Source organism: Botrytis fragariae, assembly GCF_013461495.1.
Source record: "Botrytis fragariae strain BVB16 chromosome Unknown tig00000163, whole genome shotgun sequence".
NCBI classification, from domain to species: domain Eukaryota; kingdom Fungi; phylum Ascomycota; class Leotiomycetes; order Helotiales; family Sclerotiniaceae; genus Botrytis; species Botrytis fragariae.
The window spans coordinates 1,160,971-1,186,944 of NW_023500999.1; the positions used below are offsets into that span (position 1 = coordinate 1,160,971).

The 25,974-nt window shown below is 42.8% G+C and overlaps 12 protein-coding genes across 12 annotated transcripts; 7 read left to right on the forward strand and 5 right to left on the reverse strand.

Annotated features, from left to right (window-relative positions):
• Nucleotides 1–1,694: 1,694 nt before the first annotated feature.
• Nucleotides 1,695–5,473, forward strand: Bfra_009937 (uncharacterized protein; the record flags this gene model as incomplete). Its single annotated transcript, XM_037340273.1, has 3 exons — nucleotides 1,695–1,821; nucleotides 1,887–5,055; nucleotides 5,104–5,473. The coding sequence occupies 3 exons, from the start codon at nucleotides 1,695–1,697 to the stop codon at nucleotides 5,471–5,473; spliced, it is 3,666 nt and encodes a 1,221-aa protein (XP_037189496.1).
• Nucleotides 5,474–7,032: 1,559 nt separating this feature from the next.
• On the reverse strand, nucleotides 7,033–8,401 carry Bfra_009938 (putative transcription factor c2h2 protein; the record flags this gene model as incomplete). Its single annotated transcript, XM_037340274.1, has 2 exons — nucleotides 7,033–7,669; nucleotides 7,749–8,401. 2 exons carry the CDS (start codon nucleotides 8,399–8,401, stop codon nucleotides 7,033–7,035), a joined length of 1,290 nt encoding a protein of 429 aa, XP_037189497.1.
• A 56-nt stretch (nucleotides 8,402–8,457) lies between these two features.
• Nucleotides 8,458–8,798, forward strand: Bfra_009939 (uncharacterized protein; the record flags this gene model as incomplete). Its single annotated transcript, XM_037340275.1, has 3 exons — nucleotides 8,458–8,534; nucleotides 8,592–8,637; nucleotides 8,688–8,798. 3 exons carry the CDS (start codon nucleotides 8,458–8,460, stop codon nucleotides 8,796–8,798), a joined length of 234 nt encoding a protein of 77 aa, XP_037189498.1.
• A 364-nt stretch (nucleotides 8,799–9,162) lies between these two features.
• On the forward strand, nucleotides 9,163–9,753 carry Bfra_009940 (putative nudix hydrolase protein; the record flags this gene model as incomplete). The annotated part of the gene is made up of 1 exon (XM_037340276.1): nucleotides 9,163–9,753. The coding sequence occupies one exon, from the start codon at nucleotides 9,163–9,165 to the stop codon at nucleotides 9,751–9,753; it is 591 nt and encodes a 196-aa protein (XP_037189499.1).
• A 2,056-nt stretch (nucleotides 9,754–11,809) lies between these two features.
• Nucleotides 11,810–13,590, forward strand: Bfra_009941 (putative mfs phospholipid transporter git1 protein; the record flags this gene model as incomplete). The annotated part of the gene is made up of 4 exons (XM_037340277.1): nucleotides 11,810–12,080; nucleotides 12,141–12,700; nucleotides 12,751–12,847; nucleotides 12,904–13,590. Exons 1-4 carry the CDS (start codon nucleotides 11,907–11,909, stop codon nucleotides 13,588–13,590), a joined length of 1,518 nt encoding a protein of 505 aa, XP_037189500.1. The 5' UTR covers nucleotides 11,810–11,906.
• A 1,450-nt stretch (nucleotides 13,591–15,040) lies between these two features.
• Bfra_009942 (putative heterokaryon incompatibility protein) lies at nucleotides 15,041–15,371 on the reverse strand (the record flags this gene model as incomplete). The annotated part of the gene is made up of 2 exons (XM_037340278.1): nucleotides 15,041–15,052; nucleotides 15,120–15,371. The coding sequence occupies 2 exons, from the start codon at nucleotides 15,369–15,371 to the stop codon at nucleotides 15,041–15,043; spliced, it is 264 nt and encodes an 87-aa protein (XP_037189501.1).
• Nucleotides 15,372–15,386: 15 nt separating this feature from the next.
• Bfra_009943 (putative heterokaryon incompatibility protein) lies at nucleotides 15,387–17,296 on the reverse strand (the record flags this gene model as incomplete). The annotated part of the gene is made up of 3 exons (XM_037340279.1): nucleotides 15,387–15,829; nucleotides 16,217–16,888; nucleotides 16,954–17,296. The coding sequence occupies 3 exons, from the start codon at nucleotides 17,294–17,296 to the stop codon at nucleotides 15,387–15,389; spliced, it is 1,458 nt and encodes a 485-aa protein (XP_037189502.1).
• Nucleotides 17,297–17,932: 636 nt separating this feature from the next.
• On the forward strand, nucleotides 17,933–18,698 carry Bfra_009944 (putative het domain-containing protein; the record flags this gene model as incomplete). Its single annotated transcript, XM_037340280.1, has 2 exons — nucleotides 17,933–18,390; nucleotides 18,426–18,698. Exons 1-2 carry the CDS (start codon nucleotides 17,962–17,964, stop codon nucleotides 18,696–18,698), a joined length of 702 nt encoding a protein of 233 aa, XP_037189503.1. The 5' UTR covers nucleotides 17,933–17,961.
• A 9-nt stretch (nucleotides 18,699–18,707) lies between these two features.
• Bfra_009945 (putative heterokaryon incompatibility protein) lies at nucleotides 18,708–19,361 on the forward strand (the record flags this gene model as incomplete). Its single annotated transcript, XM_037340281.1, has 2 exons — nucleotides 18,708–18,879; nucleotides 18,934–19,361. 2 exons carry the CDS (start codon nucleotides 18,708–18,710, stop codon nucleotides 19,359–19,361), a joined length of 600 nt encoding a protein of 199 aa, XP_037189504.1.
• A 21-nt stretch (nucleotides 19,362–19,382) lies between these two features.
• On the forward strand, nucleotides 19,383–19,630 carry Bfra_009946 (uncharacterized protein; the record flags this gene model as incomplete). Its single annotated transcript, XM_037340282.1, has 2 exons — nucleotides 19,383–19,427; nucleotides 19,469–19,630. The coding sequence occupies 2 exons, from the start codon at nucleotides 19,383–19,385 to the stop codon at nucleotides 19,628–19,630; spliced, it is 207 nt and encodes a 68-aa protein (XP_037189505.1).
• Nucleotides 19,631–20,302: 672 nt separating this feature from the next.
• On the reverse strand, nucleotides 20,303–23,369 carry Bfra_009947 (putative beta glucan boisynthesis protein; the record flags this gene model as incomplete). The annotated part of the gene is made up of 6 exons (XM_037340283.1): nucleotides 20,303–21,655; nucleotides 21,680–21,902; nucleotides 22,006–22,097; nucleotides 22,157–22,360; nucleotides 22,654–22,751; nucleotides 23,258–23,369. The coding sequence occupies 6 exons, from the start codon at nucleotides 23,367–23,369 to the stop codon at nucleotides 20,303–20,305; spliced, it is 2,082 nt and encodes a 693-aa protein (XP_037189506.1).
• Nucleotides 23,370–23,885: 516 nt separating this feature from the next.
• On the reverse strand, nucleotides 23,886–25,955 carry Bfra_009949 (putative mfs monocarboxylate transporter protein; the record flags this gene model as incomplete). The annotated part of the gene is made up of 5 exons (XM_037340284.1): nucleotides 23,886–24,011; nucleotides 24,112–24,841; nucleotides 24,889–24,928; nucleotides 25,137–25,355; nucleotides 25,454–25,955. 5 exons carry the CDS (start codon nucleotides 25,953–25,955, stop codon nucleotides 23,886–23,888), a joined length of 1,617 nt encoding a protein of 538 aa, XP_037189507.1.
• Between the last annotated feature and the right edge of the window lie 19 nt (nucleotides 25,956–25,974).

Here is a 25,974-nt window from a genome sequence, read left to right on the forward strand (position 1 = left end):
ACTGGAAACACAACATGGTACACAGGGCATATGCTGCACAATACCTGATGATTTTCCATGCAAGAATGAAGGACATTTTCGTGAATAATGGGCTAAAGGAAGTGATACTTGGAGAGGAAGTAATAGCACTTTTCTGATATACTCACTTCGATCGAATCAATTGAGAATCAGTATATTTCAAGACTTTGACGTTGACTAGAGAGTCATTCTGCTTTGAGGAGTGTCAATTTCACATGCCCAAGCATGAATAAGTTTAGGATAGGAAGGATTATATCGTGTTCTCAAAGCTTGCTTTACTGCACCAAATTCAAATCAGTGGTTATAGCCAAAGTCTCTAGACAAGCTGCCATTCCGTGATCATACCCAATGAATCCTTGGAACGAGAGAAAGATTTTTGATTGCTTCGATGATATGTTCCGTTGGTTAACTGATAGGAACGAAATGATGGTATGTAGACTGTGAAGCACCTGGGCATTCTGAATTCTCAGGTGGCTGGTCTTGCCACCATGATTCCAAGTTCTTTGGTACTGGTAATAGTGAAGATCGTTAGACAGACCATTCCTCCACATATTACGGTATCAAGCTCTAAGTGTGTAGCTGGAGGGAGATGGAATGGCTCTGCTCCTATTTAATCCATGAGTCATCTATGATGATTCCCTGACTGTTGCAGTGCTTGAAAGTGAAGCTTCAATCCGTGGTTCCTGTCTTTCTCTTGCCTCAATTAGCCTCAACATACCACACCAAGTAAGTAAGCACCAATCGAAGGTAGTGGCTTCTTGTTTGCTCGAATGGAATTGTAAATGTACCCAATATAGTAAGTGCTCTTTCTGTCCTACATATCGGAAACTTCTGTTCCCTCAAAGAACAGCAACGCCATTCCCTTCAACTTTAGCATTGCTGTTGATTGAATACATCCATCAGCAAACCTTTCCTCCAACAGAGCCACCCTCTCTCTGCCTCTTGCCACTCCTTGTGAAAGTCTCTTTATCTCTCTTCTACCACTTTGTTTATGTCTGTCTCCAGCTATCCAGATTTGCAAAACAATTGTTTGGTTTTCACCCTTTTACAACTTGTTTGTTCCTGATAATAATTTGTCTCAATTCTACCATACCAGTAAGTTGTATATCATCCCATCAACATTGACTCCTATGAAGCCGTCCAGAGAGAGAATGATAAAATGACATTCGAGATCAGAGAAGAGTATATCGTGACTTTCAGATGACAACCATCACCATGGTGATCTCATCAGGCAGTCATCCCCAGCTTCCAATGAACTATCCTCGAGCATGTTTGTTGTTTACCCCACCTCTTCTCAAGTTGGCAGATTTGTTTTGACATTGCACATGCCCATTTATTCACGCATTCACTTGAAAATATTCAATCACTGACTGCTACCTTTGACTTTTCTTAGCGACGATCCTGAAAGGATAGGTATCAGGTACTCAAAAGAAAACACCAACAACTCAACCTGCGAATTTTTTCGGCGACAGAATTCCACCCTACTCTTAACTTCCAATCGACTCCATTTTGCGATCCTTTTCGCTGAACAACTTCAATTGTTGAAGAATAATCAGGAGTAAACGCTCTCAATATCGAATTTCGCTTCATCCTCACTCTTGTCGCAAATCACAAGATATAGCTGAGAGACGGCGCCAAACGTGGTGTTCGGCAAGTCAGTTCGTCTACTTTCCGCAATGTCTCTTCTTGAAGATACAAGCATGAAGGCACACCGCTATACAGTTGATCAGTTGCTTAATCTGAAGAGATCTCTCCCATTTGTTTCTTGTGTGGTCGACAACATAAACAAGCATCCTGATATTGGTGAGTGTTATCCTGATCTTCCTTGAGTCACTATTCGATAGTCACTAATGAAACGACTTCTGTAGCTGCTATATTCACTCTTCCTGAGCAAGCATTCCAAAATCCCCACACTTACACCTGTTTGACTACAATCCTCTCGAAACAATACAAGTACACACGTCCTGAAGTTACAACACGCCGTGGAGAATCGTCTTCTTCTTCATCCCAATCAATGCGCAGTCAAGGAAGTTGGTGTTTACGTCAAAATACCAACTCTGAATCACGCCGCACATTTGACAATCAAATTCAACCACATTCTGCGCCGACTAGCGTAGCTTTGCATCAGGCCGAGAACTTTCGAAGATTCTATAGAGCCGTTGTTTCTCCAACCCACGTGAGAGTCACTGCTGGTGGTCGCATAGTTCCAAACACTAGAGCAATGGCACCACCGTTGTTTGAGCCTATTGGAAATAAGCATATATCCGAGTCTCCCCAGCAAATCAATGAGACTGAACAAATTGATCACAGCCGAGCTGCAAGTAACATTGCTGGTAACGCTCAAGCATCTTTAGTTCCCATCGGAGCGCAAGGCCCTTCAGCATTTCATCCTGTCTTTCCTGGTTCTTTTCTACCACTTTATGGCTATTCTCACCAAGGTGCACCGAATATGCCGGGCCAAACATTTAGTCACCAATGTCACACACAGCCTCTCCATCAAAGCGCCAATGGTAACGATAGCTCTAATAGCTCTTTGCAACCAGTCAGAGTCTCTCATCCTGGTCAATTTGACCCGAATCGTCCATACATGATGGTCAATAACCAGTTGTGTTTCCCCACCTCAGGATTTCCTCAACCTCCCAGCGGATTTTCTTCCGGCTTAATGGGAAACCCACCATTCGGTCCTCCTATGTTAGGCGGTCCTCCAGGACACCATATGCCGCACCCAATGGTTGGTCCCATTCCATTTCCAATATCTCCAGGAAACTTTTCGGTACCCATGATGCAACATCCTAATGGGCAATTTTTCTCGATGATGCCACAACAAGCTCACAGTCAGCAAGCTCCAATGGCACCGATGCTACCACTTCAATTGACCTCCACCGAACAGACTCTTCAACAATATCGAGATCATCTCATGATGCTTGAAGATCACATATCCCGTCAATCGCTACAATCAGTTCCTTACTGGGCAACTCAACGTCAGGTTCTTATTGGAGAGATTGCAAAAATGACGAATTTTCTTCAATCTGAGCGTAACCAATCAGGCAGCGCTCAAACTGAACAGGCGAAATCTCAAACCTCTGTCGATGCTGGAAGCTCACTTGATACTGCATCTAACAAGAATGATATTCGAAGTCCAGTAATTGTCAGCTCTAGTCCAAGCACTACTTTACGCAGTCAGGAGCCCTCCGTCGCTTATGCACACTCATCAACTACGCGAAGTGTTGATTCTCCAACCATTCCGCGAGCTTCCACTACTAAACTTGGATCTGGCTCACGATTGCCTGCTACAGCAGCAATGGCCCCACCATTCCAACCCCGTGGCTGCCGTACAGATCTTAGTGCTGCTGAATGGGAGGAATTTGCGAGAGTGACAGATCCTCGTCCGGGAGGTCAAACATCACCACCAGCAACGCCGGAAAACACTGCTCAGAGATTAGCTCGGCTTATGGGTAATTGTCAGACACGTTGGGAGGACTCTGCTGCTGGCTCAAGTATGATCAGCATGCCAAGATCGCAGACGATGCCTGTACCTCGATTGCAAACACATGCAGCATCCTTGCCAAGTTTCCAGAGATCTGAGACGCACCCTAACTGCGTTTCACAGATGACACAGATGTCTTATGGCCCTGCTATGAATTCACATAATACAAATATCCAACCATACGCTCGAGTGAATACTCAAAGCTATGATCCAGAGAGATTCATTGCCCAAAAAGAGTACTTTGGCAATTCGGCAAGCAATATTTCAAATCACGGTTCTACTTGTCAAATCCTAAGATTTGATACTGGTAGACAGACATCCGCACAAACTTCACCTATCCATGGTAACAACAACAATCAGAACACATTCACTACGGAAGATTATCTCGACAAATGTCAATCGATATTTCTCAATGAAACGACTGATTCAGGTGTAACAAAATATGCATCGCCATGGTCCAGTCCAGAACGAAATTCTGCTAGTCATAACGCTCTTGACACACGATCGAGATCTGGCAGATTAATTCCACCATTCAGTTTGACTACTCAATCTCTTGCCAATGAGTTTACTAGCAAAGCTGGCGGAAATCCGTCTCCCGAAGTTGTCAAAACACCACGTAATATCTCTGCTGATGCTGAAGGACTCAAGATTCTCTCCGATGTGTTTGTTGAGACTCCTGAGAAGAAATTGAACTCAAGCAAGAAGTCTGCAGTACTTCAGGGACCTCAACATGATATTCCTGTAGCCTTCCACAGCCCTTGCACTGAGCAGGCTACGAATTCCGCCGGTATAGGCTCTTCAACTCCTAGCGATCTTAATGTGATTTCTGAATTGGAGGATCGATCTACATCAGCACCCGATCACCACTCCACTCAAACCGCAAGTTCTTCTCTTGATCGTCACTATACATCTGAAGATCTGGCTATTATTTTTTCTTCAGATGAACCTCGTGAATCGACACCAAAGCGAGTTACAAGACCTGCTAGTACTCCGTTCTTGACACAAAGAGATCTTGGTATTATTTTCGACTCAAATGAACCAGACGCCCCAGATTCATACAAGGCTGAAAAAGACTCAACTACTTCTGTCATCAATTCCCAAAACTCTGAAGACTTGCCCAGTGCATCTCCATTGAACGATCTACATGCACCAGCATCTAAACAAGACACAATTCCTACTAGTACTGAGTCATTAACTCGTCAAGAACTAGGGGAGATTTTTGCATCGGATCCTCCACAAGCCGTACCATCTTACAAGATTGAAGAAGCTTCTAGTGTTCAACTACACACATCTGAGCATTTGGGTAGTATTTTTGCGTCGAATTCACCAATCAGAGGCAGACCAGGTACCATCACACCAACATACATGAACGGGGATGATGTCGATAATAATAAAAGTATTGGATCTTGGACCCGGCGTGAAGATCATCATACTTCGGCAAGTACTCAGTCTTGTAATGAGAAGGAGAATTTGATTGTCACTCCGTCAGCTCAAGATGGTTCTCCAAAGAGCAAATCTAGTTTCGTTGAACTTATCAGAACTACAAGCAGGTGTGTAAAACCTGTTTCCTAAAACTTACTCTTACTGATTGTTTGTAGTGCTGTGCAAAAGAATCAAATTTTGAAGAACTTGCTGAACCTTCAACCTGCAACTCATTCAGCCATTGCTGCACCTGCCCATGTTTCTTCGGCTAATGCTCAAGGTATTGTTCCTCTTCAAAATCGCGGCTCAGCAGCAGCATCTCTGGCTCCTGCTATGGTCAATATGACATGTACGAGTAAATCCTCAGCGATTGCCTCGCCCAGAAGTGTTGCTAGTCCAAGCACGCCAGAAAACCGCTCGCGTATTGGTCGTGGTCAATCTTTCCATCGCTCTCCAGAGCACTTGGGAAATGAGGACTACCTTGATTGCCTGAAAGAAATTGCCCGCCATACATCTATCAAGCGACGTCAAGCAGAACTGCAATGATGTGACTTTGTGACATCTTGTCATCCACTTCAGGATCTCATATTCACAACTCATGCTACAATCATAGTTTCCTCATCTGTTTAGCACGGTGTTCATGGAATTCATTAGATCTTTGAGACCATGCTGTACCAAGCATGCACCTTCTTGTATTAATGGCTCGTTCGCACTCGATATTAAAGTAGCTGGACTTGTATTTGAGGATTTAAACCCACTTATGCTAGTATTGCCTTTTCGTATCTTTGTGCCTTTGCCTTTTACATTACTGCCTTTTGTTCTAATTATTTGGCCACAGACATACACACAACTTTCGCTTTGTAGGATTATTTGGGCATTGAGCATTACGTTTTCTCGACGTGGGATACAGTTTTTTTCTCTCATAATTGATATGAATTTGGCAGATAGTTTTATGGATGATATGGTGGGCAGGAATCAATGGAAGACGTGAATGATATGATCGGGCAGGCTTTATGGTTTTCTTTCTGATCCAATTGCGTTATTTTCTTTTTTTCTCTTTGGAGAAGACTGTCAGTCAATATTGATATTGAGACTGCAAATTGGTGAGGAAAATACTAGCATTCCTGTTTCATAGTTAAATTAAATTCATCATGTAAAATCTTTGGTCTACCATGAAATGATGTAATATGGCGTTGAATTGATTGGCGCGAGGAGACTTCATGGAGACTGTGTGTGTCTTGGTGATTCTGTCGGTGTTCTATGGAGGGTGTAAATTTCTTGCCAAGGTGATGAGACTGTAAGATCTCACTATGCTATTCATACATCGGATACGCAAATCATACTTCATGGAACCACTACTCCAAAACTTTGAATCCCAGCTATATAAGAAAACTCTCAAACACGACCGAGGTCTCTCAAATTTCTCAACCCAAGCTCGAATATCTTACAAGTCAGCAGCAAACACTGCGTAAATTCTGACCAAGCCAACTCCTTGAAATGTGAGAAGTAAAAGAGTCAGTCCAGTCGAATACGGAGATTACATGGTGGGTTTGGCTAAATATAATTGGGTTTGTAGCTATCTACCTACTCTTCTATGTTGTTTTTGTTGTTGTGACTATAACTAACTTTCGAAGTCTCATACGCACATTCGGTTGTTATTCGAGGTGCTTAGGAGGTTTTGTGGATGGGGATGGGTAGGTATGCGAACGTTGAGGTTTTCTCAGGGGCTGAAGAAAAGGTGCATGGAAAGTTCACAGCGTAGGTAGGTGTTTGATATTTAGAATAAATGGATGGTCTGGAATAGGCTGTATACCGATGATTTGCTTGAGATGTGTTTTGCATTTATTGTTTGTTCATTATTGAGTAGGGAGTGAGTGGGTGCTTGGTTTGGATGGTAGAGATGTTCAAGGTTGGTGGTGTAAAGGTTGATGGATGATATTAGTCAATCTGCAATCACTACCCTTGGGCTGACCTAGCCAGTGGGAGAAAGTAAAAGATTACTAGATTGGTGGCAGATCAATTCTCAACATTAGTATATATAGCTACATCATAAACTCATGATATTGCATATTCTCCTGCAGGTTCGTCATCCCCTCATAAATCTCTTATTCATCCTCTTCATCTTCATCTTCGCCATCCGTACTAACTTGCGTCAAAGTAGGTGGAGGCCTACTACTCATTTTCTCCCTCTTTACACTTCGCCGCCTCTCTTCATCATCTACATCCAAAAATGTACTTTCATCATCTAACTCCTCAGGTCTATTTCTTTGAGTTCCTCTCGGAGCATCATCCTCATCACTATCCTCACTTCTTTCTCTCTGTGTCGCCCTCCTAACCTGTCTCAACAACAACTGATCATCATACATATCCTTCATAGCAATTAAATTCTCACATCCAATCGCCGGACACTTAACCACTCTTTTTCCACCCTGATTTGTCGCATTTTTCCCATGATATTCGATGATTGCTTCTTTTTCAAAACTGTGATTGCACTTGTTATTTGTGTATGGGAAGCGGAAAATTGCAAAAGTAAGAGGACATTTGAGATCTTTGACGACTCGTTCGATTACAATCTCGTCATCAGAGGATTCTTCTTCGGCTTGTCCGTTGGCTTGAGCAGATGGGTGGGAGCGGTCTGAGGGGAACCATGTAGATTCTTTGGGAAGGGGTAGGTCTCCATCTGGATGGAGGGAATCGTGGACTACACGCTTGAAACTCTTGTAGTCGTTATGAGAGGCGTATCTATAGAGAGATTCAATTAGTTTTTGCCCGCATCTTTAACTTCAAACTTTGCGAGAGCGCAGAGAGAAGGATAATATACCTTTTTGTCATACTTTCCGTCTCATACTTTGACCTATACTCCTCCTTGATTTGATCTAACAATTCCACTGCACTTACAACCACTCCATCTTGCTTCACTTCCTCCCCATCTTCTTGGCCCCTGGTCCTTCGCATTGGAGGAGCTGGATTGGCCTCAGCCAATTTACCACAAACATCCCTAACAACCAAATCATTCCTCTCCACCTCATCGCCCTTATCAATCAAGACCCGCATCGCCAACTCCGCCTGCTCCGTCCAAATATTAACTTTCTTCGCTAGATGTTTCGTGTGAATTTCCAAATCCTTATGCTCCGCTGGAATCTCCTCATCATCTTGTCCATCCCGTTGTCTCTTCCGCGCATTTTTCTCTACTTGTCTTTTGCGCTCCCATATCCTATCGTTATTGGCGACAGTTGTGTCTGTGATATTTTTGATCGCTTGACTCAGATGTTTCTTGAGCTTAGCGCTATTATGAAGAGTACGAATATTGGAAATGGCTCGTTGTGCATCGGCCGAGAGAGGACATGTTGGTGGAGTGTATTCTGGGAAAGGAATTGATCCGTTTAGATTGGAGGGGCGAGATCTGCCTGGTGCGGGAGATGATTGTGAGCCGTGGCGCTCAGCGCCTGTTTGAAGACGTCTGCGGACAGACATGGTATTAGGTGTTGGTGTCGATGTATGTTTATCGTTGAAGGTGGGTTTTAATTATGATGTGGTGGGGAGACGCGCTTGGTCGCATGAAATCTGGGGACGCGAACTTTGGTGTATTGGTCCGCGAGCCGTTAGCGTGAGCACATGATACGACATATTTTACAATGTATTCATTCGAGAACTTTTTCACAAGGAAATCGGAAACTTTTGCACTAATAATCATTCCTACGGCAAATATCGTGAGTCTTGTCATTTTTGAATATACATTATTTTAGAAGTTGTTGTTTAGCAGCAGCAAGGCTCTATTGAAGTTGCAATCCCAATTGCTCAAATTTATTTGCTTCCTGCGTTTGCACGGCTTTGGGATACTTTACTTGAAGCATTATATGTTGGACAATAAGAAAGCTAGGCTTTTATTCTTTTGCGCAGTGAAGTTACTGTGCCTCAATGCTAAGAAAAGAAGAGGAAAGAAGACAGAACGGCTATGCTGTTATTCGCCCTCCAGGCAGAATTGAACATTTAGCCCTACCTCGATCCAGGGAGCATGAGCAATCCGCAGTAAAAGTTTCGAAATTTTTCCCATTCTTTGTTGTACGACTTATATGATTCATTGTTTCACTCTTGCTATCATCATCATCATCACCTCTCACTTCGCACCTTGATCCTCTTTTTCTACGGTCTTATTCTCTTCCGTAGCAATCAACATTTAATGACATCTGCGCAGTTCCGAGGGACCGTAAGAAGATTCACCTTGCATCTTTCAGATGGCAGACTTCCCACCTATCACCGACCGCTCTTACGGCATTTATACCATCCGCTACCTGCCTAGCCTTGCGCTCTCCACACCACCTGTTCCAAGCACAGAAAATACTGAGGTCCTACTCATCCTTCAAAAAACTATTTGGGAGAGTGTTCCCCCATTTTGGTGTTTCCCAAAGGGTCATGCCGAAATTGGCGATGCGTCGACATTGCATACTGCCATTCGAGAGCTCGAGGAAGAGACATCTTTGAAGGTTAAGCCTGAAGATGTCTTGAGATTCAAACCAACTGAACACACAGGGGAGACTGAGGGACAAGATTCCAAGGACTGGGATGGAAGTTTTTCGGAGAGATATATAAACCCAGTCAGAAAGAATGGAAAGGAGGTTAGGTATTGGCTTGCATTGGTCGGAAAAGTAGAGGGAGAGAAGGAAATCAAGTTACAGGAAAAAGAGGTTGCGGGATACAAGTGGTGTTCGTGGGATGAGGCGACGGAAAAGGTGACTTACGACGAAACAAAAGCAACCTTGAGGAGAGCGGTGGCCATGCTTGAGGGCCACGAGAAGGTTGGTGAGGAGTTCAAGGCTAAAGTTTGAAGGAATAATGGACAATGATCGGTGAGAAAGAAAGATCTTCAATGCTATCACCCGCTAACTCTGCTTCTAAGTCAACACTGTTGTTGTGTCGAGCTAGATCTAGATGGCTGTGTACAGCCGTCGAGCAACTCGGCATTCTTGTGTTTGATTCGGTGAACACATGAGATGGTGTGTCTGTGAAACTTATCTCGCAAAGCTGATAGGGCTGAAGCTTCTCATAAAAATATGATACATTAGACTCCAATATCTATCAATAACACAAAAAGCGGTGCCACAGCAGTGTACAATTCTTGACACATGATTGACGAATCGGATAACAGGAGACACAAATCAAAAGTGATACCCAACTTCTCAAACTATGCTAACCTACAACCTCGAGCATACGCAATGAAAGTGGCCAAATCCTAGCCGGGAAAGATAACAATTGAAATTTTGACCTTCGGATATCGGTCCTGTGCCAAGATAGTAGCTCTTGCCCGACAGTTTGGATGGAACTAGATCTAAATCGATATCCTTGATCTGCTAATGCGTCTCTATAAATTGCCAAATTTGACAAATATCAGAAGAATGGTAGATTTCGCCGTCGGTAGCCAATCCAGGAACCTGTATATTGCACATGCAAATGTTCGAGTAGCGGAAGCAGTAGTGGATAGAGGAAATCGGACTTAGGGATGATCCTCCTTGGTTCAGGTTAGTTGAGTGAACTCGCAAGCATTTCTCATACCATTTTAATTAATCCGATTGTTGACCGGGTCGACTTTTAAGTTTTTAGTGTGCTCCATTTTCAGAATCGGGCAAACCGATGTGGGTATTTTTCCCGATAGGCGTTGCTTATCATCGTGAATGGGCGTGCTTCATCACCTCTTCATGATTGGATTTCGGTGCTGACTGAGCTGAGGGCTCCATAGCAAAAAGCTTGATTGTCTAACAAGGATATGTTTCCCGTCGGTATGGCGGCGGCATAAACTTTTTGAAAATGTGCCAAGTTGGCAGACGTAACGTAGGTTGTGAGCAATGGATGTTCAAGGTGGTAATGGAAAACATACTCCAGATGAAGAGAAGATACGGTGATTTGGTCGAATTTTTGACGTACTCGTCTGCTGATGAGGAGTATATGTATATTGCAAAGTGGTGTATCAATGGAAGTCTAAGATTACCGTGCTTATTATCTATGTTATCGCAAAGACCTCGGCCGCACTTTCCCGTTTGAAAAAGTATGGAGGGGTGGGGGAAATGTCTCAAACCATTTTTGAACAATTTGCTCCATCCAAACTCCACTTCCCCACCACCTGATAAATAAATACTGATTATTGGATGGAAGTTTCTAGTATCGACGGTTTGTTACTCGTACAGCTCACAACGTCACAATCTTTCGAGCCACCATTAAATAAAACGTCAAATACGGCGTAAATAAATCGCGGCTTCAAGACTGTATTGTGGGTATCAATCTCATCACATGCAACTCAACGCTTGCCTTTTGGTTGCATCGCAACAACACGATGGGTTGATGGAAGAGATGCTTGAGCCTTGAGCTGAGCACCTGCCAGATTTGATTTGTGTTTGACAGATGAGTGGCAGAATTCTAGAATCCTATTCAATCAGGGAAATTGGAAGGGATCATCAGGTTCAACCTCAATGGAGTGGCAAGTCTTGTATTGCAGTCTGACAAATGCATTGCTAGTGTATCTGAATGGATTCGCTGCAACTAAAAAGATGCTTGCTGCAGGACCATCTGAATGTTACCCTACATAGTACATACCCAGGTATGCACTTGCTTTAACTGAGGGGCAAGTGAATACAAAATAAATATGATGCTATTCGACAACAACAAGCAAATGCCAATAATCCGTACGGCAGGCGTATTTAGATTCAAACCTAATTACCCCTAGCACATGAAGCTTGACTTTGTTTCGACGGTATTACCTATTACTTACCCTGTCCCATGCTAAGACCCCAGACATTTCGGCAAAAGCTGGGTTCGGTTTAGCTAACTAGTAATTATCCATGATCCTTCACTCAAAAGTTCGCACATTGTTCTGTTCATTTAAGACTACTTGTCTACCCAGTTTTTGGGAACTCTGTCTTCAGTCTCCCTCAATATCCCCAATTGAAAACATAAGTCGAGGTTCTTGTGCGACTATCCTTCGAGGAAAATGTTCAATCGCAACAAGAAATCTGCGGCTGATGCCAATGATCTTGCTATCGATTCCAATTCGAGTCCGCAGAATCATGACCCTCTCGCCAATATTCCAAAGACAAGATGGGAAAAACTCTGGCCCGCTATGGCCTGTGGTTCAGGATTATTCTCTGATGGTTACATTAATAACGTATGCTAATCTTCCAGCCATGAGTTCGGGTATGATAAACATACTAATATGTGCGTACAGGTAATCGGATCGGTATCTACTATGCTCGGAGTAATCTATGGAGACGTTTACACAAAATCTGCCGCCGTGAAAAATATCTCCGCAATCACATTTGCTGGTACGGTTGCTGGTATGCTCATATTTGGTTATACCAGTGACAAATGGGGCAGAGCAAACACACTTACGCTGTCCACGGTAATTCTTATCGTCTTCGCTGCTCTTGGCGCTGGTTCATATGGATACCACGGAAGTGTACAGGGTCTATTCGCTGCACTTGCTGCTTATCGTTTTCTGGTCGGAGTCGGTATTGGAGGAGAATATCCGGCTGGATCTGTCGGTTGCTCCGAAGCTTCTGGAGAATTAAAAGAGGGTACCAGAAACAGATGGTTTATCATCTTCACGAACGTAATGATTGATTTTGGTTTTGTCATCGGCGCTTTTATACCATATTTGTTGGTTGTCATTTGTACGGAAGACCATTTGCGAGCTGCCTGGAGAATCTCACTTGGACTCGGCGTAGTCCCACCACTGCTTTTGTTCTATCTTCGATTAAAATTGAAGGAGCCAGAAGAGTTTCAAAGGTATGTGCCATGGCTGTTGAATGTTCCTCGAACTCGCTAACCATAAACAGAGAGAGCATGAAAAATGCCAAAATTCCCTATGGTCTTGTAATTAAGTACTATTGGTTTAGGCTATTGATAGTTTCCTTGATTTGGTTCATCTACGATGTATGTGAATATTCAAACCATCAAATTAGTTTACTTATACTAACACATAAAAATAGTTTTCAACCTACTCGTTTGGCATTTACTCCTCTAAAATTCTCAGTAACATCTACGGAGATACGGCGCCACTATCTCAATCATTCGGTTGGAACACCGTTATCAATCTCTTCTATATTCCTGGCGCTGTTCTTGGTTCTTTCTTCTCCGATATGGTCGGGCCTCGCTACGCTCTTGCCATAGGAGTCACATTGCAGGGTATTGTTGGCTTCATCATGTCCGGCTTATACCCAGTGCTGTCTCAAGTCAAGAATGTCCCCGCATTTGTCGTCGTATACGGAATCTTCCTTTCCCTCGGTGAACTCGGTCCAGGTGACAACATTGGACTCCTCGCATCCAAAACTTCCGCGACGGGTGTTAGAGGACAATACTATGCCATTGCAGCCGCTATTGGTAAAGTTGGTGCCTTTGTTGGTACTTATGTTTTCCCATATATTGAGGCAGCAGGTGGCAGTGGAAATGCTTCTGCGCAATACCCATTTTACGTTTCGAGTGCGGGATGTATCTTGAGTGCGGCTTTGGCGCTCTTCTGTTTACCACATATTGGACAGGATACTATCACAACGGAAGATGCAGCTTTCAGAGAGTATCTGGAGAGTAATGGATGGGATACCAATCAAATGGGCTTGGGAAAGGTGGATAATATTGAGGAGTCTCCTATTAGAGAGGAGACTGGAGAAAAGCTGTAGGAGACTGTTTCTTCTTTGTAAGAGGAGAGGGGTAGCTTTAATAGACAAGGATTGGAGTGATTATGATAATTAGAAGGGAGCTAGACATGAGAAAGAAGTATGTAATGAAGTAATGACCTCGTAGAGAGATATCTACCTAATGATACTATTAATCTTCAATCATCTGAAGATATTTGTGTTTTGTATCATTTAGTGTCAACATGTGACGCGGTAATACTTAGGTAGTGGAAGAAGACGTTGATTATAAGTACCTATTGGATGAAAATACTCCACGTTACTGGAGTAGTCCTTGCCCTGTATTTCAAATCTAGAGTATGCTGTCACTTTTGTCTTTATATGGTGCCTAGTATAAAATGATATGTTATCGATTTATACTAGTGTAATAGAGTGTCATGAGAGCGTTCTCTACCTCTCTGTTTCATGCTTCAAGTCTTTTGCTTCAAGTGTTTTGCTCTTTCCTAAAGTTTATAGTTCATAATTCATTACCACGGAGTCCTGACTCCTAAGTCTTTGAGGAGGTATGGATAACGTGAATAGGATGAGATATATTGTTTACAGATGATCTGGAATCTGGAGTTGAGATTAATGTGGTGTGGGGTGGTTTGCGGTGCAGTAGTTGTGTGCTTTGGGAGGCTAAGCCTCTGGGGAATTAGGAATGAGTGGGTGAATTGGAAGTGGGAAGGGGGTGGAGAAGGGGGAGGGGGTAATAGCGATGGAGTAAATCGAAGAGGTGTCTTGGTGAATAGAGTTTATAAAAGAAAAGTCATAAGACAGAGATTGTGGAATGGAAGTTGTGGGGTTTTTTATGGGAGAGTATATTTGGCGGAATATGGATAGCGGAGAAAATTAGTGATTAGGAATTAGAGAAGCTAGGGTGGGTGGGTGGACGTGGAAGTTGGGAGTTGGGAGTAGGAGAGGAAATCAGTATAGCTGGAGATTTTTAGACACGGGAAAGGAGTGCGTAGGCTTGTAGGTTTGTGTTCTTCTGTTTAGTGCAGAGAGGTTTTGAAAGAAGTTTCGATCTGTATGGCGAGGAACATGGACAGATGTTCTGCTAAGGGAATGATGAGGGGAGTGGGAGGGGTAAGGAGGAAATTGAAGATTATAGGTTGTGTCTGTGTGAATTCATTCATTATTGAAAATTATTTGTTTCCATGTGGATTTGACGTACAGGTGAACACTGATGTTCTGTAGAGTCTTGGGTCTGAATGCATTTGAAAAATTTGATCATTTGAGTGTTCACAGTTATCTCAATGTTCAAAATCATTTCAAAGATGTCTGGATGTTCAGAGCCGTTTAATATTCAAATGCAGTCGGATAAATTAGATTGCTAACTCCAAGATACGTTGACATTCCAAACAACTTCAGTGTATTCCTTTACCATTTCAATCACTCAAACGAAAACGAAAGCGAAGATTGCAGTTCAAATAAGTGTAGACGATAAGATTTCTTACCAGCCAATCTACTGAGAGGAAAACATTCTATATGATCGTAATCTCTCGCAAATCTGCAGATCCCCTTTTGAAGACCAGTGACTTATCTCCTGTCTGTTCAATATCACCAAAAGTGGATAGAAATGGATCTTCTATAAGAACTTTCCCGATGTGCCCAATTTCGACTGGAATCCATTTAGAGTACTCCAATAGTCCCACACGGCGATATTCGTTGTTAGTGACATCAACGCGCTCGAGGATAAGGCCGCTGAGATATAACATCCTCTCGGAGGAATGTAGATGGAGAAGCAAACAGCATAACTGATTTGTTGAAGTCTTAGTTCTCATGTTGGTATAATCCTCTCATATCATTGCAAAGTTGAGTTCGCCATTGCAGAGGACTTTGCTTCGTCCTGATTTTTCCTCTTCGTCTAAGAGTTCAAAATCGATCATTTGTCCTAGAAGGTTTAGATGACTGCCTTGGACTTGACCACATTCATCTTCGCCGACGAGACACGTTACTGCTTCGAGGATTTCAACTAACGGATAACACAAATCTGGACTGAGTTCATTGTCAAATAAAACCTGTCCATCGATTGAAGCCCAAGACCATGATGGTGCTTGATACATCGTTGATGGAAAGCCGTCACGGCGAGACCACCACGCTAGCTGAAATACGAGATCAACTTCCCAAAGACCAGCCAGATATCGAGATCGTATCAAGGGCTGCACTTCTCTTGCTATGGTTGAAATAGCGACGAGCTTTTCGGACCCTTTAGTTAATTCGCCCAATGAATTGATGGAGACTGCTTCATTCCAGATCAGAAAAGCAGTGTCTAAGCGCCGACGTTTTTATGACAGGTTCTCTGCCTCGAAATTAATATCCAGTTGGATATTAGCCTTGGTATTGAAAGGGATTTCGGGTTTAAAGTCTCCTTTTTCATCCTTGGGCATTCCATATGGATACGACTCTGAGGCTTGTAACTCTGTACATTCCCAGAAGAGCTGTCGATTTGAGAAATGGAGGACTCGTGGACTAAGATAACGCTATAGCATAGTATTAGAATAGCAGGCTTAGTGATCGTTCTCGTCCTATACAACCACATACCTCCTGAAAAATCCAAGAGCGACTTTGACGGGGGTATTTGTGACATCATCATACTAGGTACATAACCCGTTGAGCTCATAAATACAAGTCAGATCCATAGGCTTAGATCCTTCTGGTCTATAGGTTGACTCAGATGTGGGCCCCTTGGTGGCATCAGGAAGGTATGTTGATTTCTGAACAAATTTGACTCTGGAGGGTAGGCAAATGTTCACATCACGATCGAAGAAGCACCCTACTGTATCGTTCTCTGCCGCTGTAGCAGTGATAGTGCACTGCGAGTATTTGTAGACCCTATCCATAAGAGATGCTCGTTGGTGCCAATCATCCTGAGAGTCTTGAATAATACACAGAGAATCTATCCAGATATAATCCAGCCCGAGCTTTTGACAAATAGTAATGGCATGATCAAATGTCTTCATAGATTGAAGATTAGGCATCCCTCGTGTCCAAGAATCAATGTTGTCTCGCATTAAGAGTAGTCTCTGGGCATCGGGAATTTTACCCCAGCAGTGAGATAATGTGGCATACTTCATCCCTAGTGAAATTTTACCCGTTTCGTGCAAACACAAAACTATCGCATCCATATTTTTGACACAAATCAAGTGGTTGGGCGTCCATTCCTTCAGCACTGAGGGACGATAACGCTTGCAGCTTCGATACGAACTTAGACATGTCTCTAGCCAATTATTAGCAAGCGTAAAGCAAGCATCGGACCCCGTATTGGTAGTTTCATAGTAACCAGGTAGCAATAGTCGATCTAAAAGCGATTTTAGTATGCTGTACACAGGTTTCAGGGACTGTTGAATGTCGTAAAAGAGATACTTTTAGAAGGATCAACCGGTACAATACTGTCTGCCTCGTAAACATTTATAGTCTTGGGGAATTCGAAAACTATTTTCACTTCAGGGTATTTCATAGACCATCTGCAGAACGATTCAAAAGCCGCAAATCCTTTAGCAACAAAATCAGGGTCGTTACATAGACTTTCGATGTACATCCACAGTCTCTTACACATGTAGCAACCTATAGAAAGTGCCTTTTGGAAGGCATCATAAGTAGAACGGTGTGTGAATTTTCCTGGAACTTTGTACCCGTTCATGGCACGACTTTTCGCTTGTGCCTCCCCTATTGTTCGAAATAAATCTACACAAGTTTCACAGAACATTGTAACTGGAGACGGGGTACTTGGTAATTGTAAAAATATGAAGAAGATTACAATCTCGGCGCGGGGTAGAAGATCTTTTTAAATGTCAGGTGTGTTTGTTACCCGAACAAGGCTCTGACTGGATGAGAGTAAATTATTCGATTATTGGTTATGCTAGATTTAAAGACTATCTTTCGATGAGGACGACTAGCCGACAAGTAGAGCTGACACATTGATTTACGATGTGGGTGCGTCGATCATTATGTATTTTCTACTTAGAACCCACAAAGTCGAGGATGTGAGGTACACATGGTACCGCCATACCAATTACAAACCCTGGCAAGCTTCTGTTGATCAAGGGTGCGATATGTGTACTTTCTTGCACAGCGCTTTTCCGGCTCACCTATTATCAATATTGCAACTTGACGAGTTGAGAAAAATCTACAAAGGTGTCGAGAGGCTGTTTCTATGGCAAGTTCTCATACCATCGGATAGAAATAAGTCTAATAGTAATATCCTCCGGATCAAAATCGAACCATGCATAAAATCTGAATCATTATCAGACTCCTCCATCCTCAGCTCCAGGCCAAGGTATCCACTGAGAAAAAGCGGTATGGCAACACCCCAGATTTCATGTTAAATACTGAACAACAATAGATGCCCACTCAACAACAAAAGTTAAGGATATGGGCTACTCAACGAAATCAAACTGTTCTTGGGCTCTTGTCGCTAAATGGCTAAAGACTTGTCGAGAACAGCATGCCTCATGCTCCGAGAAAGATCGCGACGACCGTTCTTGGTGTCCGACACAACTGCTGGAGCTTTACTATAAGCCTTCCGGAGAAGATGTGGTTAAACTAATAGGAACAGCCTATGTGAAGCCAGATGGTGATCACATAACCCTCAGTCACTGTTGGGGCAAGGGAACTCTGATCAGAACACTCCGGGAAAATTTGCCAGACTTTCTGATCCAAGTGGCAAGTCTCCCAAAGACATTCCACGATGCAATTCTAGCTACAAGAATGCTTGGCGTTCGGTATACATGGATTGATAGCTTGTGTATAATTCAAGACGATGCAGATGACTGGGCAAAGGAGGCACCTCTTATGCATAAAGTGCATACGAACGCGATGTGCAATCTGTCCGCAAGTGCTTCAGAAATAGTAACGACGGTTTGTTCCGGCCTAGCGCTCCTCGTTTTCTGTCAGAGTTAAATATCAAACTGCGAAAGACCGACTACGACGTTATTGAAGAACATCTTTTCGACGGGGAAGTAGAAGATGCACCGTTACAGCAAGTAAGCTATCCATGCAGCATGATCCGGTATTTCAGTAATTGTTGCCAAATTCTAATCCATCTCTTAGCGAGCATGGGTTCTGCAAGAAAGACTTTTATCACCCCGGATCATTCGCTTCTGGCATAGTCAACTTTCATGGAAAGCAATGAGCTTTGCGCTTGTGAACCCTTTCCTAATGGACTGTCCGATGACTTGCATTACAACAGCAAATTACGATTGTCTTATCTGATACAAGCTGCAACGTCGCAAACGGAGTTGTCAAAATATAATCAAGTCAAATTCAGAATATGGGACAACGCGTTACAGAGTTATTTCAAAAGGAAAATTACTATTTAATCCGATATACTGCCTGTGCTATCAGGGATGGCCAAGCATATTGGAAAGCTGCTCGGTGATAGATATCTTGCAGGTATCTGGAAAAACAGCAGCAACATGTTTCAACTTGCTTGGCATTGTACATGGGAATTGAGCTCTCGGCTAGATTACAGAGCTCCAACATGGTCTTGGGTATCAGTGGATAGCTATAGTGCGGTGCAGGCTGCATGTCCAGAAGACTCCGATCGAATTGATAAATCCGGCGAACACTTCTATTGTAGTTCTTTCTCGAAAATCATTGATGAACAAGTATATCTCGCCGGCGACGGCATATTCAGTTACGTTAAGGATGGGTATATTACGGTGGAGGGGCCTTTAAACTATATATTGATACGTTCTGGGATGGGCTATCTTGACGAAATCGAGATGAAGATAAACTTTGATGTTTTGTTTGATGTTCCTGAGGATTTGTAAAAAAAAATTATCATCATCACGATGATGAGGTGGATTACTCGAAAGGTTGGGAAAATGGAGATTTTCGTTATTATTATGTATATCTTGTTCTAACCACATCTACAAAGCACCCGAACTTCTATGAACACGGTGGTTTGGCAACTGCTCAATGTTTTGACCCATATGGCAAGAAGAAGCAAATAGAGCCGCCTATAAATGCTCGGAATGGAGAGAAGCTAGCTTGCGAAGAGTATCTCGGAAGGGAAAGATATAGATTCCGTATCTATTGACTTCGAGGTGTTTGCGAATCTCAACAAGGTCATATCTGTTATGATGATGACAATAATGCAGCAATCACGGAAACTTAGGCTCAATGATTAGCCAAATCTGAAGGACTTTAAGTTCGGTAGTTGGTTAATCATAGTAGACCCCGAAATTGGAGTACCAACAGTATCAGCAATGTGGGGTTGATGATGATGATGATGATGAAGAATACGAAGGTCAATGTAGCTAGGAAGATTTCTTTTCATTTAGGGCTTCCTGAGTTTTATGTCTCCGTGGTATGAATAAACATGCATTCATTATCGTTTTTGAGGCTCTACATCAATTGTCAAGCCAGAATGATAGAGATGATCAAACATTTAGATATCCAGATTCTAGAGTAGAAATCCTTTTCCAATTCTACACAGCTCAAAATAATGACTTTTAACGAAAGAAGTGGGCGATATATACATGTCCATTGATCAAAGCAACTCATTGTTTCATTTCATTTCCGTCCTGTTTCCCTCACAAATAACCTCCATTCATCATTACCAAATCCATTCATTAAGTTCCAAACGCCATTCCCTCCATCCATACCCTATCATTCATTCCATTCCATTCGTTTCCCTACTCATACATCTCACATACGTACAAACAAACATCATACATAGATCATCTCCCTCCAACAATTGCTCCTTCATTCATCTCGACAAAGGACTAACCGGACTAATCGGACTCACAATCCCATCCCTACCGGAGCCAATTCCTCCATTATTCCCAAGTAATCCTCTAATTCTTATTTCTGCTTCTCTAACAGCAGCACTCTCATCCGTACTCACCATTGGGCTTCTAAATCTCTTCAATTGAGACGCCTGAGACAACATTGAAGTTGGCGGTGGAGGAAATGATGTTTGTGGAGCTTGATATGAAGACGAAGGTGTATTATATGAAGATTTTTGATATATCGATGCAGGGGTCGAAAAGTTATATCCTTCTGATCCTCCTCTTTGAAGCGAGCTTTTTCTCGCAGGATAGTAAGTAGAAGAAGGTTGAGATATCGTACCACAGTCCGAGGTCGAATGTAATAATGAATTGCTCCTCGGAATCGTAACTACTTTTGCCGTACCTCTGAGGGCTGTAGGGCTTGGTGGTTGTGGTGGTATTTGTGTTTCTCTTTCTTTAAATACGCGCGTTCCAAAGTCTAATGTAAAAGGCCCGCGTTTGCGTTCTCGGTCAAAAGATGATGATAGAGCTGATGAAGATGGAACGCCTGAGCTTTCCGTCGTGATGGTCTTGATAGTTGAGGCACGTGAATACGAATGGTTTGTGTGGGTAACACTAATAGGAGTTTTGGGATCTGAGTTGTGGTTATTAATTGCCGAATTCGGACCTACAGCCAAAAAGCCGACTTCGCGTCCTGGATAACCTTGTGCTTGGTGTTGGTTTTTAGCCGATAATATTACAGTTGCTGCAGTAGAAGGAATGATTATAGGCGTGTGAGCCATTTCGCTCCTGTTTGTAATTGTCGTTCCGCTTGGACTGGTGTTACGTTGTGAGATAGACTTCAATGTACCGGGGCTTTCGTACCCAGGCAGCTCAGCAACACTATTTCGTGGACGTTTGGCTTTCAGACGATACCAGAAACGATTGGATTTATTCTTGAAAGTGGAAGTCTTGGTATCCATCCATGTATTGGGATGAGTAGGTGGTGATGGGAAAAATGGAAGAATAGATCCGTCTGGGTCAGCCTTTTCGGACGATGGATGCCGACGCCTGTATTGAACAACGAAAAATATAAAGAGACCAGCCAGAGCAGCGACACCTATAGCGATAGGAACGGCAATTACCATTCTTTTATGGGCATTGGCTATGGAAATCGGAGTCTGCGTTGGAGTTTCTGTAACAGGTTGAGGAGAGGCAGTGGGCGTTGGTGCAAATAAGATAGTTGTTACGAGAGAAGAAGGTGAAGTAGTCGCTGAAACGACAGGTGTCAAAGGAACAGTCGTAACGAGCACACCATCCGTTGGATTATGAATCACCCCGGAACTTGTGATCTGAGAGGATGACAGAGAGCGTACATTAGCCATACCCAGAGATATTTGATCTTGCGATTCATCTCGAATTACAGAGTCCGGCCCATCTGTAGTATTGCACGCAGCATTTGCAGCGCTCATAGAAGGGCTAAAATCTTTACCCGTCATGTTCGTGAGAGAGAAACGAGGTGAGAAGTTTGTGAGAACTGGAATGGAGGTTGATGGATAGTTCGTCGTGTTTATGGGGTTCGATTGAATGCCGAAGAAACTGATATTTGTCAAATCAACTGATCCGAGTGACACGAAAGCATTATATCCAACTATCCGAACTGATGAACCGGATTGTAAATGCTGTGAAAGTGATTGCTTACTAGGAGTTGTTTGCATTGGGTCCGATGTTTGAGTTGAGGTGTATAGTTGCATTGTATGTTCCAACGGGGATGACCCATTCATTCAAAATTTGCTATACAAACATTAGCAAATTACTCGAAATACTTTTCGAGGCAGAAAGTTTCCAAATACCATAACGTTATTACTTCCAGTAAACAAAACTAACAAATGGCTACCCATCTCCTCGATCAAAAGCGCATTCCCATCTTCCCTCCACCAAAGAGTTACATCTCCCGAACCCAAGGTGGCTCCTGGATAGGGCCATGTGAAAGCAACATCTGCCTTGATGCACCCCAGGAAAACGCAAAATACGAGGAGAGAGACCAGACGTTGCATCTTCAAGTAAGGTCTTCTTTAAAATTACAAATATGCATTTTCCAAAGGAGCACTTGATGAGCCAAAAAAAATATGTAAAAACAGATATAAACCTCACGTATAGGGATAAGGTCATTCTTATTAGAACCCCCGCAAAGATACTCGCATATCATGCAGGTAAAGATATATTTGTGTAAAATGAACAGACGATACCATGCCACCACAGATACTACCACACTAAATGAGAAGTAAAAATAATTGTGCCGAGCGAGAAGGCAGTAAGTGGTTACTTACGATTGCTGTTCCATGAATACTGTTGGCCCTTGCATATACTGACAGCTGTGCCGCTCAACCTCGTCAATTTTGAGAATCTTCATTCGTTGGACCGAGGCAACTGCGCCTCTTCCCGCCGCTAATGTGGTCAGATTTTACTGCATGTTATTGAAAAAAAGTAAGATTGATAAATAGATATCTTGATTAGATGTGAATATTTGTTTGTTGGAGAAACTGCGTTACGATGGTGAAGATCCGCAACGTCATCTAGGCTTTCTTCACTTGAAGATCTTTCACAATTGAAGAACAACATGTTGTAAAAATCTTGCTACTTTACAATCGCTATGTTTCATGCAGAGAATGCAGAGAATGCAGTATAGTTTTACGATTCAATAAAATAAGAATGTTGGATTCGACATCAAACTCGATATAGTTAAGTAAGAGCGAAGGATGAAAAAGGTTGTATTGAAGCTGCGCTGTAACATTCGAAAGAGAAAATCCTTCATTGTGATCAGGCTCCAAGGACAGCATACGTTCATGTAGTACAATGGTACATTAACCGGGGGAACAAACTTCCACTATCTACACGGTGGTGTACCATTCAGGGTTCATCAAACACGGGACGGAAACGTTATGAAAACACACCCGCACGTTGTTGAAGATTGTTTTCCATACATAATAAGTGGCTTTTGGCTGTCTCGAAAAGTTGGTTGAAGGTGTATGGAAATGATATTTTACTTGCTTGCATCAGAGACATGATTGTTGATCGCGTAAGAGTTATTTAAAGATGCAAATATTTCAGGGAATTCGCTTCATATCTCCATATCTCTCTATAGTATAGTGTAAGATACTTGGGTGCCCCCCATGTACCCTCGTGCGGGGTGTCCTGAGTAGAAAGGTAATACTTGCCTAACCGAGTATAGCAACTTCAATTTCGCTATTCTCACATGCAGTCTGCCCGAGTAATCCTTCGCTACCACGAGGAGTAAATTGAAAATGAAGATCTTCTTTGTAAACGAGAAGATTCATTATCTCAAAGAGCGGATCCCAATGTTCTTGAGAGAATTTTATCCGCGTGGAATACGTGCGTTTTTTACAAAACGAGGAATTCTAGATGTTTGAGGGAAGACCGCCTGTTTCTCGTTCTCATACACCAAAAGGTTAAGTTCGTATCTGTGTTCTAATTCCAGAAACCCATTCAGTAATTAAGGCTCCCTGCAGCCTGTGAAAATTATGCTTCACTTGTGGGCCCGGGACACCATTGTAAACTGTCTCACACCCAGTCATGTGACAGACTCTTGCACCAGAACACAATCCGTTCAAAATCTTCAAAATTATTTGAGGCACTACTTGATTGACAGACATGAAATGAAGCATCAAAGTGTGCTAAGTGGTAGCTCTGATAGCTATCAATTGTTTCGTGCATGGTGTGTCTCTCAAGCTCTTTCTATTTTCCAAAACCTTGCTCCTACTCCTATCAGTCCACAAGCAGCACTTACTCCGGTGAAGACAATTACCGCTCCATACTCAGTGCCGTAACCGCCTCCCACGCCCCCAAACCCTCCATGTTCAACGAGCCATTCAGTAAGTGGTCCACATGCCACGCTTCCCACTCCTCTTCCCGCGCTAAATAGGCCCATCAATACACCAAAACTAACGCTGTTATCTGCGCGTTGGACCTCTCGTATCATACCTGCCCAGATAGCACTCCATCCTCCCGCAAAAGTTCCATAGATAATGGTGAATGTAATTAGAGATGGAAGGGAAGTTGAAATGCCCCATAGCATGAATACAGATAGAGTAGATAGAGTAGATGAGAGAAGCACGACGGTGGTTATATGTCTGACATCTGAAAGATGGCCTAGTGAAATGGCTCCGATCACGGAAAAGAAATTCAGGAGTGCGATGAGTGTTGTTCCAAGCACAGGGGAGAATGAAAGCGAAGCGCTATACGACGAAAGATAAATGGAAGGTGCGAAGAACCCAAGTGAGGAGAAGATATTTGCTATCTGTAGAAACCAAAATATGGGTGACCTAAGGAATGTGTAGCTTGGTTTTGATGGTGGTTGGCTAGAGAACTTCGTTGGAATCCTCGGTTTGATATAATAGATCAATGGGCAACAAAGTAGGAACAAGATAGCAGCCCAGATCCGGAGAGTACCGCGGAATCCACATCGATCGACAAGATATGACAGGAGAAATGGGAAGATGAGACCTGAAGTTCCCACACTGCCAAAGTTAGTTCGAGGTTTGGGCTACTGATATTCGATGCTTACCCTGACCACATAACGCCAAGTGCGAGACCCTTTCGCTTGACTAGCACACGGTCAGTAAAATGTAAGTAGAAATCACTTCTAGAGTAAAATGAGGAAGCAACGTGGTAGTGGAATTAAGGAAATATGGAAAACCCAAACAAAACTAGACATTATAACGATGCGAATTGACCAACTATAGTTGAACATGGCGATATATTGGGACAAGCAAAAAAATTTGGGCCATAACTGAGAAAATAATAATTACTTACCGAACCACTGATCGAGATAGAACATTGTTGGAGAGTACAAAAGGCTGCCTCCAATAGCATATAGAAATCCTTGAGTAGCAATGAGGTGCCAAACTTCTGTAGCGAAACTAGCTGCAACTAGCGCTATCAATACAATAACAAGCCCCACTATTGAAGATAGCCTGCGAATTGGCGGGAACTTCTCCAGAACGTAGAGGGAAATGGGCGCAAAAAGATACACTAATGATACCTTGTAAGTACTTGTTAAGGAGCGGAACCGAAGAGGGAGTGAAAAGGTTTTATAGAAGCATCTAAATAAGATAAAACTTTGCACATACTGATTCCAGTAGCACAAGTTCCTGTAATAGCTATACTGTTTGCATGTCTATCGAAGGGTGTGTGAGTAGAGTAGTATGTCTGGAAAACTCCAAAAGCGAACGGAAATCCTGTTGATGTGTTAGTTAACATGAAATACTCAATTTCTTTTCGATATGTTTCTAATAAAGCAACCATAGTTTTGAAAATTCGATAAATATGGTGATGTTCAGTGCTGTTCAGAAAATTGCCGCGATGAGGAGGACCTGCACAGGAAGGATTACCCCAGATTAATGCTTCAAATAAAAAGCATGCAGCTAAGAATAGCCAAGCATCTTTACCTCCATCTGCTCTGGGAACATTTCCATCCGTGTTGTCTGGGCCATTGATTCCTTCCTCCAAGTCTCGAGTGCTTGGATTTGAAAGTGGAATTTCAAGATCTGCAACAGTCGGTTGAACTTTGGCTTCGTCTGCATCAGAGCCGAAGAATTTCCTCAAAGGAAGATTAGAAGATGGATGCGCCATTGAGTGAAGGAAAACGTGA